Source organism: Podarcis vaucheri (genome assembly GCF_965113315.1).
Source record: "Podarcis vaucheri genome assembly, chromosome: 7".
Lineage (NCBI taxonomy): Eukaryota > Metazoa > Chordata > Lepidosauria > Squamata > Lacertidae > Podarcis > Podarcis vaucheri.
In genome coordinates, this window is record NC_138765.1 from 11,930,493 (window position 1) to 11,944,447 (window position 13,955).

At 46.0% G+C, this 13,955-nt stretch overlaps 1 protein-coding gene across 2 annotated transcripts; it reads left to right on the forward strand.

Annotated features, from left to right (window-relative positions):
• The first annotated feature begins 4,131 nt into the window (after window positions 1-4,131).
• On the forward strand, window positions 4,132-12,465 carry LOC309536957 (uncharacterized protein). 2 transcript variants are annotated; one of them, XM_082231375.1, is made up of 7 exons: window positions 4,132-4,312; window positions 6,984-7,097; window positions 9,347-9,466; window positions 9,627-9,725; window positions 10,807-10,889; window positions 11,810-11,851; window positions 12,091-12,465. In XM_082231375.1, the coding sequence occupies exons 1-7, from the start codon at window positions 4,252-4,254 to the stop codon at window positions 12,178-12,180; spliced, it is 609 nt and encodes a 202-aa protein (XP_082087501.1). In that variant the 5' UTR covers window positions 4,132-4,251; the 3' UTR covers window positions 12,181-12,465. The 2 variants fall into 2 exon arrangements, with proteins under 2 accessions (XP_082087501.1, XP_082087502.1); XM_082231376.1 differs by having other exon boundaries at window positions 4,185-4,319.
• Window positions 12,466-13,955: the final 1,490 nt, after the last annotated feature.

The following is a 13,955-nucleotide window of genomic DNA, read 5'->3' on the forward strand; positions in this document are numbered from 1 at the left end:
ATCAAGTTTCTCCCCTTGCTTGTATCTAATCCAGCCAAGGAGAACCTTGTCAGGTCCCGATCCTTGCCCTCCTCAAGTGTCGTTGCCTTGAACTGTGATGAAGCCTTCTGCTTGCATAGATGGAGGTTGGAACTGTGTGTGTGCAGACAAAACCTCTGATTTACATCTTGAAGACATTCGTTTACTGCTTAATATCCCTCACTTCTAAGTGGTGTACGTATAAATACAGTGGTACCTCTGGATACGAACGGGATCCGTTCCGGAGCCCCTTTTGCATCCTGAAGTAAACGTAAGACGCGACTGTGCATCTGTGGGTCGTGTTTCGCCGCTTCCGCGCATGCGTGTGACGTCATTTTGAGCGCATGCGCGAGCGGTGAAACCTGGAAGTAACGCGCTCCGTTACTTCTGGGTCGTTGCAGAGTGCAACCCGAAAATATTCATCCCGAAGCTACTATAACCCGAGGTATGACTGTAAACCATACAGAGAGCAAAACAATAATAATAATAATCCATCCTAAGTACCAAAACACTAGCTTGAAATGCCTGCTGGAAGAAGAAGAAAGGTCTTTGCCATGCACCTGAAGTTCAGTTGAAAGAACACCTGCCTGGCCTCATGTGGGAGGGAGTACCCTAGGCCTAGGTCCGCAGCATTGAAGGTGTGTCTCTGAGCCATGGGGGAACCACATGGAACAGAGACTCCCCCAAAGATCTCCCAAGATCAGGCAGGAATACAGGGATTAAGGCAGTCCTTAATGTTGTATTAAAACCTCTGAGCCATTTATTACTATCAAGCATTATAGAAATGGAAGGAAGGAAGGAAGGAAGGAAGGAAGGAAGGAAGGAAGGAAGGAAGGAAGGAAGATAGCTCAGTCAGACTCTTACTCTCAGGGTCTGTCAGGGACCGTGCTGAGGAGGGCTGCATGGAGAAGGAATGGTGGGAGCCCCCCTCCCCCTGCTCCTGATCAGGATCCTGAATCTTCCCAGGAGCAGGAGAACAGTATAGATTTGGAACAGCGGTTTGCAAAGGGACATAGTTCAGAAGGCAGAAGCTGGGAAGTACTGGGTGGCAAACAGCTAGGAGGAGGAGAACTTGGGGAGAGAGAGTTGACAGGCTCAATGTCGCTGGAAAGCATCCATCTGATCAGCCCAAGGTCAAGAAGAGCAGATAAGGTGGCAGCACAGAAAGCACAGTGGCTGTGAGATCCGGTTGCAAAATGCGGTAGTGACATGGGTGACTAGGGAGGAAGAGGGTGGAACCCTTAATTGGGAGCGCCTTCATTCCTAGGAAATGGATTCTTTGTTCTTTCACTGTGATCATTCAAGTTCTAACTGGTAAGAAGACTTCTTTCCCTTTGTTCTGCTTATCTACTGCCAAAGGGGGGGGGAGCTGATTCCCTGAAGCCTGGCAGGGTCATGGGTTCGAGCCCCAGCTTGGGCAAAAGATTCCCACATTGCAGAGGGTTGGACTGGATCAACTGTTAGATTTCTGTTATGCCACTGTGCAGTTTTTGGAGTCACAAGACTCTGTTGACATTCCAGACTGTTGGAAGTCTCACGGGAGACAGATGTTGATGTTACTGGTTTCCTGTTTCTTTGTCCTGTTGTTCACTGGCTCTCACAGAGAGCAGATGCATATTCTTTTCTGTCATGCGTAGATAGAAATAAACGTAGCAATGTAGCACATATTTCGGCTCCTGCTGCTGCTGTTTGGGTACCCTGCAGAATGGGGAGCGTGCCTGAAGCCTCATTAAAGGCTTAGGTCGTTAATCACCGTCGGAACAGAGGCCGATGGATTCCGAAGATACGATGAGGAGGAGAGCCATTACAGCTTGGTCGTATGGAAGTTCTGACATGAACCTCATGGTCCCTTCCAACTCTACAATTCTATGATTCTAGGAAGGGAGGGAGGGTGGCCAGAATATACCTCCAGGTACAGCCTCACATTCCACCCACCCCGGCATGTGATCTTTGGAAGAAGAACAAAGTATCTGTATCTGATTGGCCCTTTTCCTGCCTGCAGTCAGAGGAAGTTTCTGTTGGGATACTGCCAGGGAGACAAAGTCCATCATGGCCTCAAGCCGTCAGCCGGACGATCCATCGATCTCCCGTAGGCACGCAGTATCAGCAATTAGCGACATGAGTGTCTAGAAAATATCTTGCCACATTCTAGAGCTCATGCACACTCTATCAGCAGATAATGCACAGCAGAAGTCGCACGCACGAGAGCATTATTTACAAGTTTTATTCAGCGTTGATCAGAACAAAGAAAGACATGACTGCCTGCGTCAGTGTCTCCGACACAGAGAAAAACGAAAGCAATAGGAAACATAAACATCCTGTGAACAGGAAATACGCAGACTCTGTGACTCACAGCCTGCTCCCTTTTAAGGTGGAACGGAAATATCCTAACAGTTTCTCCACTCCCCAGCCTGATTCATTTGCCGTGTCCCCAGCCCTTCCTTCCCCATTCCCCTCTGCCATCCATCATCTGCAGCACCAAAGCCTTTGCACTCCTCTCTGCCCCCACCCATTAGCAGTAACTGGACATAGAGAGGGAAAGAAGGAAGGAAGGAGGGGAACTAGCTGTCTCTGGGACAGCAGGGCTGCCCCACCCAGCCTCCTACCGCAGGAGGAGGAGGGGGAGGCATTGAAGGAACCCAGGCATCCTGGTCCTGCTGGCGAGAGCATCCCGCTTAAGTCAAGCCCAGGAGGAGGAGGCAGCAAGAGCATCTGAGTTGAGCAGGGGAGGGGAGCTGTAGTAACAGAGAATGAAAAGAGGCAGTGAAAGTGTTAGAAAGCCAAAGAGAGTCTTTTTGGGTTAACACCCGGGCCTAAATGGCAATGCAAGTGTGCCCTCTTGCTTCATCAACCACAAGAAAACCAAAGGAAATCAACCAGAGGTTACGAAAACTGAAAGGGAACTGCAACTAATCCAGAATGTGGCAGCTAGACTGGTGACTGGGAGCAACCACCGAGATCATATAACACTAGTCCTGAAAGACCAACATTGGCTCCCAGTACGTTTCCGAGCACAATTCAAAGTATTGGTGCTGACCTTTAAAGCCCTAAACGGCCTCGGTCCAGTATACCTGAAGGAGCGTCTCCACCCCCATCGTTCAGTGTGGTGTAGTGGTTAAGAGCAGTAGATTCGTAATCTGGTGAACCGGGTTCGCGTCTCCACTCCTCCACATGCAGCTGCTGGGTGACCTTGGGCCAGTCACACTCTTTGAAGTCTCTCAGCCCCACTCACCTCACAGAGTGTTTGTTGTGGGGGAGGAAGGGAAAGGAGAATGTTAGCCGCTTTGAGACTCCTTCGGGTAGTGATAAAGCGGGATATCAAATCCAAACTCTTCTTCGTTCATCCTGGACACTGAGGTCCAGTACCAAGGGCCTTATGGAGGTTCCCTCACTGCAAGATGTGAGGTTACAGGAAACCAGGCAGAGGGCCTTCACGGTAGTTGCGTCCACCCTGTGAAATGCCCTCCCACCAGATGTCAAGGAAATAAACAACTACCTGACTTTTAGAAGACATCTGAAGGCAGCCCTGTTTAGGGAAGCTTTTAGTGTTGGATGTCTTATCGTGTTTTTAATATTCTGTGGGGAGAATGGCTGGGGAAACCCAGCCAGATGGGCGGGGTATAAATAAATTATTGTTGTTGTCGTTGCTAAGTGTTCAGGAGTTTGACCAACAATGCATGAAATATGGGCTCACTCCTGCTGCAAAAAATAATACGCCAATGCCTTTAGGGCGTGGTGCGGGTTTAAACACCAGCACTATTAAGCCTAAACGAAAACTAAAAATGTGAAAGTAGGGCCCCAATTCATGGTTGGAAATCTAAGATGGGTCTCAGGTCTGGACTGGTTTGGAGATCACTGTTTCGAACCTCTTCTGTAATGAACCCTAAAGTTGCCAACTCCTTATGCACACTCTTCATCTCAGATCGCATCTTTGCTCCCAATGCAGAGAGATGGGTCCTGCCAAGTTACATATTTGGGTGAGAAGTTCCAGGCTTGCCTGATAAGGGCTTAGGAGGAAGTGTACAAAAGAGCTTGGTTTGGATGCTTTCCAACCCTTGGGGGGGGGGAAACCCAGTGCTGAAAATTCAGCAGCCAAGTTCCCGTCTCTCTGATTGGAGACTTGCTCAGAGCCAGCAGTGGTGCTGGAACCAGATACTAGGCAAGGAGCAGAGAAAGACCCCAAAACACTAGCTGTGAAGGGACAGAGAGCACCCACAGAAGTACACCCACAAGATGGACAGGCCACGCAGAACTCGAGGCTGGAAGGTCTCCTGGAAGATGTTGCTCTTAGCAGGTGAGAGGTCAGCACCCTGCAATGGGGAGGACTTATCTGGGGGGAGTTGAGGATGCTGGAAGAATTTGGTCTTTTAGTACAGATCTGCATCTCTCCCACTAATGCAGATATCGAAACCTAACTCTGCACCCGATTTCATCCTTCTCCAAATGTTGTGGTGGTGCAGTTCTCAAGAATTCGAATTAGAGGATGGTGTCATTTTGAGTGAAAATGCCTTTTTAAACATGCATTTATATGCAAAAGGCCTGCTAATGACCACCTTGTTGTACACCTCGGTTTCCTACCTACTAGGATGCAGAATCCGGACCCCATTTCCAAAGGGGTTGCTGGTAAGAGCCCTGGAAGAGGGCCTAAAAACTCCTTTTGGAATGAAAGAAGCTTACACGCAGCTGAGCTGGGGGTAGGATCGTGACCTCAGAGACTTCTCAAGAAGGAGCTCTCAGGGTAGCACCAGCGGTATTAGAAACTGAGATATGAAAGCTAGGAGCTAGATGGCAGTTTAAGCCTAGGTTATGGGTGCAACAAAAGAATGTCTAGGCACACTTTTTTAAATAACAAAAATACAAAGCTGAAAATGAAGGAACTGCAGCTTAAATATTAGGTTTGTATTTCACATGGTCTAGTCCTTCCCCTGCCCACCCCCTTAATATTCTTAAGAGGGTATCTTCTCCAGTCTTCAGAGAGTAGCTGGAAGTGGGGACACAGAAAAGGGTCTGCCTTTCCTTCCCCTCTGCAGTTTTAATCTGTAATCTTTGGCGCAGTACTGCCCCCAGAGCTCAGAAACTGCTCTCGCTGATGAAATTCCCTGTCTCAAAGTGTGCCTGGAACAATGTGAGTTTTGAACGCTGAACACCAGCGGACCAGGCTTTGCTCCTTTCTGAGTCAGAGATGGAGAGGCAAAACTGTTGTAGGAAGAACCTGGGTACCCAATGAGATGTGGTCCTTGTGGCCGAAATGACTGGCAGAATCCGAGACCAGGGAGAGGAGTTGGTGGAAGCAGATTGGAAAAAGTTTAAAGAATATTTACAGAAATACTGTAAAATTTATGAATGTTAAACGGACGTTGGATGGAAAATAAGCGGTGTTGGTAAAAAGATTAATAAGAATATGTAAATATAGACTGATAATGAGGGAAAATGTATTGTTAATATAGGATAAGATGTTGAGTAAGGTTAAGTGATAGAGGGTAAGGATTTGCTGAACTAAATATCTGAACTGGAATACAAAAAGGGAGGTGTGAGGAGGTCAAGAAACTAGTGAATGAAATATAATATGAAAATACTAATCTTTTTTCTGTTTTGTTTTTTGGTGTTTTTTCTTCTTTTTCTTCTATTCTGTTAACTGTTTTCTATTGTGTACCTTTACGCGTTTTGTTTTGTATTTTCTTACTTTTGTAGGTTTTTTTGGCTTTTGTATTTTATGTTTAAATTTTGAAGCTTTTGATTGTTCAATAAATATTATTTTTTTAAAAAAAGAGATGTGGTCCTTGTGAGTAGAAAGGACTCATCCTGAGTCCCTGAAGGGGGTGAGCACAGACAGGGGCGCAGACCTCCTTCCCTGGGCCCCTTTACGCTCCTGTTTACTTACCTAGAAGCACGGGAGGGTCTTGGAAGGGGAAGTGCCAGAACGTTTCCCCTTTTTTCATGCCCCAGAAGGTGGCTGAGGCTGAGCTGCCAGGAAAAGGAACTGACTCAGCTGCCCAATAAAGTAAAGGCTGCATTTATTGTTTGCAGAACAATTCTTGAGCGCAGGGGCGGTCCAGGAAATGTTGCTGGTGTGTACAAAATGCCAAGCAAATAATAATAAAAAATTATTATTTGTACCCCGCCCAACTGGCTGGGTTTCCCCAGCCACTCTGGGCGGCTTCCAACAAAATATTAAAATACAATAATCTATTAAACATTAAAAGCTTCCCTAAACAGGGCTGCCTAGGGGGGGGGGAGTCTGGTAGTTGTTTTTCTCTTTGACATCTGGTGGGAGGGCGTTCCACAGGGCGGGTGCCACTACCGAGAAGGCCCTCTGCCCTCTGCCCTTGCCACCATGCCTGTGCTGCTGCCAACTCCACCGTTGCAACAAGGTAGTGGCAGCAGCCAGGGTGCCACATCAGCAGCCGGGAGCGCTAGGGGGAAGTGGCAGCAAGTGGCATGGTGCCATGGGCAAAGCCGCAACAGGGCTAGCAGTGGCACAATGGCGGGGCTGGACCTGCTGCCTGAGGCGCAATATTCTGCCAGCCTTGCTGGGATCGCCGAAATGGACTGGGATATTTAGAGTGCATTTGTAACGCTTGGTTCCTAATGAGTGTTAATGAATATATAATCGGCTATGATGTCATTCAAAATATACGAATAAGCCACTTCAAAATGATGTGAATATCATACAACACATCTCCTCAACACATTTTAAAAGGGCACTGGACGTCAATCAACCAAAGTCCTGGTTAAAGAGGAATATTTTTGCCTGGCACCTAAAGGTGTATAATGAAGGCGCTGGCCAAACCTCCCTGGGGAGAGCATTGCACAAACGTGGAGCCACTGCAGAAAAGGCCCTGGTGTTGCCACCCTCTCACAAAGGAGGCACACGAAGAGGGGCCTCAGAAGATGATCTCAGGGTCCGGGTCGGTTAATATGGAGAGAGGTGGTCCATATTTTGTTCCTTCTTTTCCACCCGACAGATTTCATCCTGAGTTCTTGCTTCCTGATGACTCAAGCCCAGGACAGTCTTGGAAGGCCCTTCACGACTGAAGGAAATTCTCCAGAATCACAGACTGTCGTCTTCACAACAGAAGGTACTGACCTAAAGCAACTTACTATCTGCTCTGGGATCAGGGGACAATTGATGAGAGAAATTGGATTTTTACCTCTTATCAGGTCTTGCTATCCAAACACAATGCGTCCTCAGGAAATCCTTTTGTTAGTTGACTGTTTGCAAGTCAACGATTTCCATTGATTCCTATGGGGAAATTTCTATTGCGTTCCCAACCATGAAATTCTTACCCCCAAATGGTAAGGGGAAACCTGGGGAAACCCTCTGAAACCTTGCAAGGGGCAAATGAGGAAGGGCAAAATGCTCTCTAATTTGACCGATCTCTCGCCCTTCCTCCCTCCCACTATGGTTTCTGGCGAAACACCTGCCATGGACCAGGGAGAAACCCCCAAAAGGTTGTTCAAGGATGCATGTGGGTCCAGCTGTTTGGATATCTGAATCTGCAGTGTATATAGCCAGGTTGGGTACTAATGCCTCGCGTTTGGATTAGTGAATTTTCACATGGCAAGCGTTTGGATAGCGGGACCTCTGCTGCGGACAGGAAAATGTATCTGCCTTCATTGGGTGGGAAACTGGGGATTTAAGGCCAAGTGACTCTGGAACATATACACCACAAATGCAAGAATTTCTGGGCTGTTATGAAAATGATATATCAATGGTATCTAACACTGTGCAAATTGGCAAAAATGTATAAATCTAAATCAAATTATTGTTGAAAATGTAAACAGAAAGAAGGTTCTTTGTATCATATGTGGTGGTTTTGTAGGAAGGTTAAAGCTTACTGGGAAATGATATGTAATGGATTGAAAAGGATGTTTAACATAATGTTTGTAAAAAACAAAACAAAAACAAAAACCAGAAGCTTTTCTTTTGGGAATTATAAGGACAGAACTACCTGAACTGTATAAAACTTATTCATGCATGCTACTACAACGGCAAGAATGTTACTTGCCCCAAAATGGAAAGAAGTAGAAGTCCCACCAAAGGAAGAATGGATACAAAAACTTATGGAATATGCAGAAATGGCAAAACGTACCGGAAGAATAAGAAATCCATATAACAAACTTTTAATAAAAGAATGGAAATAGTTTTTGAATATTTACAGAGAAATTTTAAACAGATAAGAACATTGGCAGGATTATTGTAATAACCTGCAGTTTCATAAGAGTATATATTTAAAGTAGATGAATAAATGGACAAATTAAATTAATTTGGGTATGCAGAAGATGTTAAAAATAAATTTATGGAACCGCAGAAAGAGGGGGAAGTGAGTCAAGTTTTGAAGTGTTAAAATGACTGTAAATTTATGGAAATGTATAAACTTGAAAAAGCATTTAAAAAAATAATTTCTGGGATGTGAAACGGAATATAAACATAACCATCTCAGGGATGTCCCCCCCCCCTAGTTTCCCATCTTTTAGGGGGGTGCCCTCAGTGTGTTCCTTTTATTCACCCAGAGCTGAGTTCTCTTTTCAGACTCTACATTTTTAGGGAAAGTTGCTTTGTGAAAGCGTATGTCTCAGGCAAAATTACATGTATATTGGAAGAAATTAACTCCTAAAATATTGATGGATTTTCACCAGGAGGTGTATTTTCTTTTCTATAACTTTCAAACAAATGTGGAGAACTAAACCCAACCCAAGATTGGAAAAAATGATAAACAGAAATGGATGTATTTGCTTATCCCTAGTCTGGAGGGGGCCCAAGTCCTCTTCCGTTTCCTTTAAGTTAATGGTCCTTTTCTCTGTCTATCCCCACTGTCAGGAATGAGCCAGCTCCTAGTGGAACTTTACAGCTAGCTGCAGAAAAGAGAGGGTTAGATCTGACGCAGGCTGAACAGTGGCGAGTGTCCAGTGCGACTCCCTTGGACATTGAAATGCCGGTTGCCAAGGGAACAACTGAGAGTGGGCTGGAACACAGCCAAAGCTCTCAGGAAGTTCAAACAGATGCAAGCAGACACAGAGATAGTCTGTCAGAACGGGAAGAGGCTGGAGCTAATCCAATAAGTCCGAAGAATTGGCAAATGGGAGGGCTACTAGACAGGAAGCAAAACAAGAAACATAAGATGCGAACGTTCAATATCTTCTGTAGGAACCGGAAGGAGTCTTCAGAAGTGTCATCTTGAGTAATAATGTCGGCTGCTTCGTTAGAGCTGTCCAGAGTTATCTGTTAGTTTTTACAATAAATCCTCCTTATTAATTACCTACGCTTACTCCTTTTTAATTACCTATGCTTACGCCGGAACCTGGACTCCTGGCACCCACCCTGCAGCTGCCACCCATTTCATCTTCTTCTCAATGCATTCACAAACTGCGACCAGGACCATAATATCAACGACAGAGGAACTATCAGATCTACACAAAGAAAATAACTTCACTGATACAGAAACAGGTGGGAACTCAGAGCAATAGTTTGACCTCCAAGTACTGAGGGGAGGGGAATTCTTACAGTTCCAGTTCTGAGCAGCAAGCAGAGGTGTTAACCTTGCTTCTTTCAGATCAAGGGATGGATTTCACCTAGCAACTGAAGTTCCTAAAAATATTCTCCGCAGGCCCAGTCAACCCTTCAAAAAGTGTGGTGGCCACCATCGTCATCATTGTGGTTCTGCTGGTACTCGTCGGAGCTGGGTTTCTGCTTTACTTCTTTCTCTGTGAGTAACACACTGGAACCTGGGAGCACAAGACTCCCAACCACGAGAAAGAAATGATGGTTCGTGTCCAGAGCAGGAAGGAGATGGGGAACCTGGAGTCTCCCCCTTATTAAGGAAGGAGATATGTTTGTAGGCTTAAAATCCACCCCTTTCCTTAGACCCTTTGGAGACCCTGTAAAAAGTGCTCCTAGGAACCTAGGAGATCATGCTAGTGGTCCATCTAGCTCAGGACGGTCAACACTGACAGGCAGCAGATTGCAAGCAGGGGTCATGAATCATAGAATCATAGATCAGTAGAGTTTAAAGGGACCCTGAGGATCATCCAGTCCAACCCCCTGCAATGCAGGATTATTATTATTATTACCCCACCCATCTGGCTGAGTTTCCCCAGCCACTCTGGGTGCCTCCCAACAGAATATTATTATTAGTAATAATAAAGCGATAAAGCATCAAACATTAAAAACTCCCCTAAACAGGGCTGCCTTCAGATGTCTTCTAAAAGTCAGATAGTTGTTTATTTCCTTGACATCTGAAGGGAGGGCATTCCACAGGGTGGACGCCATTTCCGAAAAGGCCCTCTGCCTGGTTCCCTGTAGCTTCGCTTCCTGCAATGAGGGAACCGCAAGAAGGCCCTTGGAGCTGGACCTCAGTGTCCGGGCTGAGTGATGGGAGTATATGCAGGTATATATCCTTCAGGTATATGCAGCTGTCCCATGTGGGGATCAAACTTGCAACCTTGTCATTATCAGCACCATGCTGTAACCAACTGAGCTATCCAGTCTCTCCCAGCCCAACCTGGAGATGCTGATGGGGATGGCACATGGGACCTTCTGCATACAGGGCAGGTGTTCTACCACCAAGCTGCCTTATAAGAAGTCTTCCTTTTGTTCCATCTTGATCAGTATTGTCTACACTGAATGGTCCAGAGATTTGAAGAGGGGATGCTCCCAGCCTCACCTAGAGGTGCCCCCGGGGACGGAACTAGGGGCGTTGTGCTTGCAAAGCAGATCCTCTCCCACTGAGGAATTATGACCCTTCCCCCTTGCCCTTCATTTGACTCCGAGCCTCCTCCCTTTCTCAGGTGTCCGTCGTAAGAGCCACGGGACACCCACCCAGGTCATCTCCGTGACACCGTTATATGAGAACATCTCCCCTGCTCAAACGGTGAGGCCTCAAGTGGGCGACACAAAGGCTTTGGGGAATCAGCTTCCTCCCCTGTGGCAGTAAATAAGATCAAATGAAAGGAACGTCTTACCAGTTAGATTCTTTAATAATCACAGCGAGAGAGAAAAGAATACGTCTACCTAGAAATGGCGGTGCTCCCAATTAAGGGCCACTCTCCCCCCCCATTAATCCGCATCACTCCTATGTCTTGTAATCTGAGGTTGTACCCTCTGTACTTTCTCTTCTGCCACTTTCTGAGCTCTCCGTGTCTTTGGGAAAGGCGGGTGAATGCTATCCAGAGATTGTGAATCTGTTAACCCTCTCTCTTTCAGTGTTTTTTCTGCTAGCTGTTCACCACCCAGTACTTCCCAGCTTCTGCCTTCTGAACTATGTCCCTCCACAAACCACTGTTCCAAATCTATACTGTCCTCCTGCTCCTGGGAAGATTCAGGATCAATAGGAGGGGGAGACTTCCTCAGTGCAGCCCTCCTCAGCACGGCCAACATTGGCTTTGAGATTTTGAGGTGCTGTCGAGAGCATAACAGTCCTTGTCCAGGGGTATTTACCAACTTTAAACAGGAAGATATGTATTTATTAAAATGCATAATAACAAATGTATCACATGATAATCCCCAGCCCACAGTGATTTATCAGGTGCTACATTAACACAAAGCTTAGGCTGAGAGACAGTAGCTCAGGAGTGCCCAAACTTTTTTTAGGATTGAAGTTGTAGAACTTTTTTTTACAATTTTACCCCAATTTTACCCATTACCTACCATGGGGGCCAAATTAAAAGAGTCCCCAGAAACGGGGACTCTGAACATGGCTGCAGTAGCTGGTCGCCCAGTAACCTTGCAGGGATTTGAACCCTGGGTATAACAACCAATAAATGACCTTCAACCATTTTTCATTCATTCCAGGTCATGCCCAACAGTTCCTCTGCTGCTGACCAGGTATACGAGGTAAGCACTGGCAGGAGCTCTTCATGATTTACCCTTCAGAAAAGACCCGGAAGAAGCCAATATTAGGCAATAATTTTGGAGGTGGTGCTGGGTGCACTCCAGGGAGCCTAGATGCAAAGGAGAGATGGGCTCTTGTGTCTCTGAGAGCTGGTCAGAGGACGGGATTTCTTACCTTTCCCTCCTCCCAGGCACAAACATCAATCATGTCACCTGATGCACTGCCTCCATTTCTTCTTTAGAGTCTCCAGCATGGAGATCAGAACGTCTACAACGAGTTGATCTTCAGACAAAACCCATCGGAAGTCCCCTCTGTTGGGTCGTCTCCTTGACCCTCGTTGCTCATCCCTTTTCAGAGGAGATGTGCTCATTTCAGCGCATCTGAAGTGGGGATATCATATTCTCCATCAAAATGGACCCTCCTTCCTTCAAGGCCTGTCCTTCTGCAAATCCTAGCCCTCGCTTCGAATGAGCAGCCACAACAAATCAGGATCGGAAGAAGAGTCTGCTTCCTCGTGACCCTGCTCCCGTCTTAAGATGGAGAGGCTTTCACAAACACCCCTGCTTGCCGAGGGATTGTGGGTGGTGAATGTTGAGTTTTTTGGGTGGGAATTTTAAGAATTCACTGGATGCCTAGATCCAGGTTTGGGGCAAGTCGTCTTTGGTGAGAGAGCTCCAGCAGAGATTTAAAATCACTAAACACACGGCGAAGTAAAGCATGGAAATATAGGCTGCTGGACCTTTAAAATATCCCCTTCTTGGTTGCTTCCAAAGCTCCTCACCGCCCTCTGCATAGAAAGAGACCACAAATTTGGTAAGTTAAAAATGGTTTACTTGCAAACTCTTCGAGACCCACCATCTCCTCCCATCCTGCTTTTTCAGTGGCAGGAGTGGGCACATGTGGGAATATTCAGGGATGCAGGAGAGGATATTTGTTTGATTATAGCCTTTCCAACTTGTGTTAACAAGTTCACAATTTAGCAGAGTAACATTCCCCTTTTTAAACTTGCAGCGGATGCGTTTGCTCAGGCTCGCTAAAGCCTCTATAATAACTGTTCTGGTATTTTCCCCTTATTCCCTCATAAAAAATAAGACACGACACAGTCTTCTATAAAAGTATAAAAAGAGTTTACTCACATTCTGTTCATGATTGGATCCCAGAAGGAAGTCTTAGCTTAGAAAAGTAACATGCACCTGGAAACTATCTCATAAGGAGACAGCCCCTTTGTCCTTTCTTGGCTGGAGGCCAAGAGAGCATCTTTGGCTAAGCAGATGTTGCTTCTTTGATGCATGTAGTCAAAGAGAGATGGCTGCCCTGCCCTGTGCTTTTGTCATTACCTGCACAGGTGAGGCCACGCCCACCTCTAGCCACATGCAGAGGAAGTCTGTCCCAGCCCAGAAGGAAACAGGAAGTTTACCTGCTGGCTGAACAAACATTCCTCCCCATGTGTAAACATGTTCACTCTAGGAATGTTGTACTTGACTGCTCTTGTGTTTCACATCCCACAGCACAAAGATGACCTTGGGTCCCCTGGTCCCCCAAATCACCTTGGGGGTTTTCAGGGGATTTTACAATCTCACGTAACCCCCCTTCCCTCTGCCTGAGTTCCCCCCACGAATGGGAGAGCTGCTTTCATGGCCCCAGACACGAACTGGAAACTGCAGCCGCGTATTTTAAAGACTAGCAAGCATTAAACAACCAAAAGCCTTCCCGTTAGGTATTTTAGGTCAAGATCTGCCGAAAGAGAAGAGGACATTATTTATGTATGCTACTACGGTGGCGAGAATTCTGATAGCACAAAACTGGAAGACTGGAGAAATTCCGACAAAAGAACAATGGCAAGAGAAATTGATGGATTATGCAGAACTGGCAAAACTGATGGACTACGAGAAAAGGACAACAGTGACTTTGAAAAAGAGTGGGAACCTTTTATAATATATTTGCAGAATCAAAGAAAGAACATCGACTTGATGGCAGGATTTAAATAAACGCTCGCATCTTTATTAACAGAGAACATTTAAAATAATGAAGAAATGATATCGTGGATTTTAAGAAACAGCAGTATGTAATAAGGGAGTAACAAACCAGAAATGGAAGCTGAGGGAA

Excerpts from the sequence above, each read along its gene's own strand:
- LOC309536957 (XM_082231375.1), top strand. The coding sequence starts at position 4,252 with ATGGACAGGCCACGCAGAACTCGAGGCTGGAAGGTCTCCTGGAAGATG. Across the intron at positions 4,313-6,983 it reads GAAGATGTTGCTCTTAGCAG|ATTTCATCCTGAGTTCTTGC; the intron begins GTGAGAGGTCAG and ends TCCACCCGACAG. Across the intron at positions 7,098-9,346 it reads TGTCGTCTTCACAACAGAAG|CTGCCACCCATTTCATCTTC; the intron begins GTACTGACCTAA and ends CCCACCCTGCAG.